Raw genomic sequence first — 4,603 nt, 5'->3', positions numbered from 1 at the left:
ATAAATCCATTTAATTAAAAATAAATAAATACTAGAGAGCAAAAAGCTAGTGCCAGTTAAATTAGATTCTTTAAAATTAATAACCATATCAAATTGAACCAAAATACTGAAAAAATGTTTTAGGACATGGAATCCAATATATTTAAAATGCATATGCAAGTATAGCAAACCAAAATATATTCTCTCTTTCCAATGGTGCAAGTTCAGAAAAAAAACCTGTCTATTAATATTGCCTAATTCTAAATATCTTAATACTTTTAACTTCAAAGGAGATCTATCCCTTAAGCTCTCAGTCAAGCATATTCTGTGGAAAAAACAGCACCCTCTCACCCATTCCTGTACACTGCGTTTTAAAAACTGTAATAGAAGGAGTTTCAGGACTTCATATAATCGTTATGGATTTAGATTTTCATTTCCCTCAGTTCAGTTTGATTTTGCTACTGAAGAAAGGTTAGTAATTTACAGAACTGTCCTGTCTGCATTTTCTCGGAAACAAGTCCCACTTCTATCAGTGGGATTTATTCCCAGGCAAACTGTACCAGTTTACAGGGGGAAGCTTTTGCCCCCAAAATATTTTAAGGTTGTGTTTTGCTTTTTAATTAATAGCTGCCCCTCTTTTCTCCGCTCTCTTTTCAGAGGCCTGAGGATAAAGCAGAGCAGGATGGCTAAGCATCGTGTGGTTATTAGTTGTTGCTCTGCTGTGAAACTTGCATGAGATGTAAAAGCCACGTTGGTCTGCAATTTGCCACCTCTTCCAGATTCGGGAGGAGGTGGGGGAAGAATCCTTGCTAGGTAATTCACATTTCTGCAAATTACTAAATGACTCGGCGCGTTGTCCGATGATGAGGGCTAGAAGCTTGGTTCATTTTAAACAGAACCTGCAGTTCTCAAGGTGCAGCTAAATGTGAAGGCAGCCCAACCTCTTCCAAGCCATCACCTTGATGGCCAGCCAAACTTTGTGGACGACAAAGTTCCAGAGCGAGGGATGATGCCGACGGGGTCTTCTGAAATCACGCTGATCTGGATGCCCAGCACAAATGAACCCTCTACTGCTCATGGATCACACTTTGTCTCTGTTGTTCTCAACTTCATATGCTCTGAAATTAGCAAGAAGCCTCACAGCTTTACAAATAGCTCCAAGGTTCAGGGAAGAGTATGGCTGGACCCTCCATGCCTCCAAAATTCCTTCTCTCCTGTCATTTTTGCTTCTGGAAGAGGGGCAGAGGAGTCTTCTGATGGCCACCCGGAGAAACATGACTGAGGAGGTGATTTAGGGGCAGAGCAAGAATTCGGTACGCCCTCCCAACTGCCCACGTTGCACTTAACATCAAACCCCCCATTCCATCCACTTAGTAAGGAAGTTGTTCGGGGAGTGACCCAACTCTTAACACATGCTGGGGATCAAAGTTTCTGTTGAAAAGAAAACAAGGCCCTATAATGACTCTCAATAAGCTGCGGCAGTCTGGGTTTCCAAAGCTTTGCACCCTGCAGCGTGGCTTCAGACATAAAGGCAATGCTCAGCGTTCATCTGGGCCTTCCTTGTAGCTGAGTGGTAGGGCATCTGCTTTGCATGCAGAAGGTCCCTGGTTCAATTCCTGGCATCTCCAGGTAGGGCTGGGAATTCCTGCTGCCTAAAATCCAAAAGAGCTTCTCCCAGCCATTGTAGACAATAAGAGATATTGGTCTATGTCAGTTCTAGTCAGTTCTTCATTTTTCCCATTTGTAAATTTGGTTATCCACATTTCTTCGGCAATTTGTGTATTTTCTTTAAGAAAAGAAATCATGAAAATTCTTCAGCATTTTAAGGTGAATTTCTCCTAATAATCACACTTTTATGCTGTTTTGACTAATGGATATGTTGTTGCTAGGAATTTATCCTAATATAATGAATCATTGTGTGCTAAAATATTACATTGTGTGCTAAATATATTTTCACTAATATATCAATTCTAAAGCACACTTTCCCATAACATATGCTTTAAAAAAACACACAAAAAAAACCACACCATTGGTTGGGAAACCCCATTGCAAAATTCAGATAAGTGTGGCATTTGAAGGATGGCTGAGTTTCGGTTCTCATGTTGTTTTGGAGAGTGCAAATTTAATTGAACTATATTTAAATGTCTTTTACTTGTCTTTCTTTATTGCATTTCCACCCCACTTTTTCCCTCCAAGGTTCAACCCCTCCCAATCTTATCTACACAACAACCCTGGGAGGTTGACCGAGTGGGGATTTGAACCCTGGTCTGTCTCCCAGATCCTAGTCCTACACTCCAACCACTGCATCACGCTGGTGCAAATGGAATAAAAATCCTCTCCCATCCCTAGGAGACAACCCTGAGCTTGATGGACCAACATTCTGACTCAGCAATAAGGAAGCTCTCTGTGGTTTTCAGGTGCCTTTCATTCCTTACCTGCCTTGGCTCAGATGACCTCCGGGCCTTCTCCTTGCGGCCTCTCTCTGTTCTGGAAGCATCGCAGGGAAGTGCGCGACGACCCCCTCTGGCGGGCGCGCAGGTACTCACGGTAGTTGCGCGTCAGCAAGGTGTAGAGGAAGGGGTTGATGCAGCTGTTGCCGTAAGTCAAGCAAGTCACCAGGTGGTTGATGGAGATCTCTGTGTGGACGGGCAGGCGGGCAGCCTGCTGGCAGTAGAGAGGCAGGAGCTGCCAGACCCAGAAGGGCAAATAGCAAGCCCAAAAGGCCAGGACAATGACGAGGATGAGGAGGAAGACCCGGTTCTTTGGAGAGCGGCCCAACCCGCCGCGCGTCTGCGACACCCAATAAGTCCTGGCCAAGCGCCAGTAGAGGGAGCCGATGATGATGCCGGGAGCCACGATGCTGGTGCTGAAGAGGACGCTCAGGTAGACCCTGTACTGCTCCTCACTCCAGGTTGGGGAGCAGAGACGCCGGACGGGCACGCCGTCCCCCACCGCCCGCTCCTCCTGGTGGATCATCACCATCATGGGCAAGGCCAGGGCAAAGGACAGGAGCCAGATCGCCAGGGCCAGAGGTCGCCGGCAGCGCCGCGCACGCCTTGCGGCCTGGAAGGGGTGGGCCACAGCAGCGTAGCGCTCACAGCTCATCAGGGTGAGCAGGAAGATGCTGGCGTGCATGGTGAGGAGGTCCAGGCTGAGGAGGACCCGGCAGCCGGCCTCGCCGAAAAGCCAGTCCTTCACCAGCCCGTTGTGGACAATGAAGGGGGCCGTCGACAGGTACAGCAGGTCAGCCAAGGCCAGGTTGACCAAGTGGACACGGAGCGAGGAAGCTGAGGGTGATGCCCGCACCACGGCCAAGGCGTAGAGGTTTCCCGCCACACCAGTGGCACACATGAGGCTCAGCACAGCTCCCAGGGCTGCAGCTGACTCACCTCCCTCCGACACAGTCCCGTTGCCCAGGGGCACCCACAATGAAAGGTTGGTTGTTGGTGGGTCCATGGGGAGAGGACCAAGGGTAGGGTGTCCAGGAGAACTTCTTACCGTCCCCCCGGGCCTTCAGAGAAAGTGAGACAGCGGAACCTTGCTCTTTTCTGACCTACCTACTTATTGTTTTAGCTGCACATCTATCTTTCTTCCAGGCTATCCCTGTGTCCATTTGTCTACCTATTTTTCTTCCACTTACTTCTGATCCTCCGAGAAAGAGAGAGACGTTGATCTGCGTGTGCAAAGGTTTTTCTGTGGGGGTTCAGCTCCCCAAAGACCTTTCTTCTGTGTGGTGCACACGGTCTCTGCTCCACATCCAGACATGAAGGGCTTTTTGTTCCTCCGCTCAGTGTGTCCAAAGCTCAGCGGTGGCAAGAGGTCTCCAGAGTGCTCAAGGAGTATCTCTGAGTGTCTGTCTGGGGCTGCGAAGAATTCTCTTCCCCTGCATTCCTCGCACCCTGCTAGTGTCGGTATGTTGGGGTCGAACCTTGACCCGGCCCCACACGGGGAGCACAGCTCTCGGCTCCTGTCTGAACTGAGGAACCTGTTTATTTCATCCTTGGGGTGGAATTCTGACAGCGTGTCAGCAGAAGGGACTGCGGGGCGGGCGATGGGACAGCGTAAGGGGGTCCGATTGGTCCGGAGTTTGTAAGAATCGCCACCTCCTTTTTCTCCCCCACACCGAACAGGCAGACACCCAGGGTCCAACTCCCTGCTGGCATAGTCATGCAGCTTTCCATGGAATGATGCCAACCAAGAGAGAGAGAGCGAAAAAAAATAACCAAGAGATAGAAAGACAGAAGGAGACTGTATGGATCAATGGACAAAAGAAACTCATAAATGCAAAAGCAGAGAGAGAGAGAGAGGAGAGAGAGGTGGGAAGAAAATGAGCAAGCAAGACAGGGACGACCAGACCCACCTCTTGTTGATCATCAGTTTATTTATATAGACCACTTTTCCAGAAAAATTGTGTTCACAACATACCAACTGAACAATAATAAATACAATTAATATGTATCTACCAAAACATATGAATCATGTGTATTCATAGGACTATAAATACAGAAATCCATGCAACATGATATAAAACATTACATAAAACAATACAAAAAGGTGTAGCCTAACTTATCAGTTCAGGAGAAAGAATGTCCATCACAAAAATAAACTTGATAGCACAGTGAGT

General features: G+C 47.6%; 1 protein-coding gene across 1 annotated transcript; it reads right to left on the bottom strand.

Annotated features, from left to right (window-relative positions):
* Nucleotides 1-2,424: 2,424 nt before the first annotated feature.
* On the bottom strand, nt 2,425-3,477 carry LOC310662085 (urotensin-2 receptor-like; the record flags this gene model as incomplete). Its single annotated transcript, XM_083408856.1, has 1 exon — nt 2,425-3,477. The coding sequence occupies exon 1, from the start codon at nt 3,433-3,435 to the stop codon at nt 2,425-2,427; it is 1,011 nt and encodes a 336-aa protein (XP_083264982.1). The 5' UTR covers nt 3,436-3,477.
* Between the last annotated feature and the right edge of the window lie 1,126 nt (nt 3,478-4,603).

The sequence above is a fragment of the Podarcis tiliguerta genome (genome assembly GCF_965153285.1).
Source record: "Podarcis tiliguerta genome assembly, chromosome: 13".
NCBI lineage: Eukaryota > Metazoa > Chordata > Lepidosauria > Squamata > Lacertidae > Podarcis > Podarcis tiliguerta.
The sequence above is the reverse complement of the archived record's forward strand: the minus strand, read 5'-3'. Positions and strand labels throughout refer to the sequence as shown.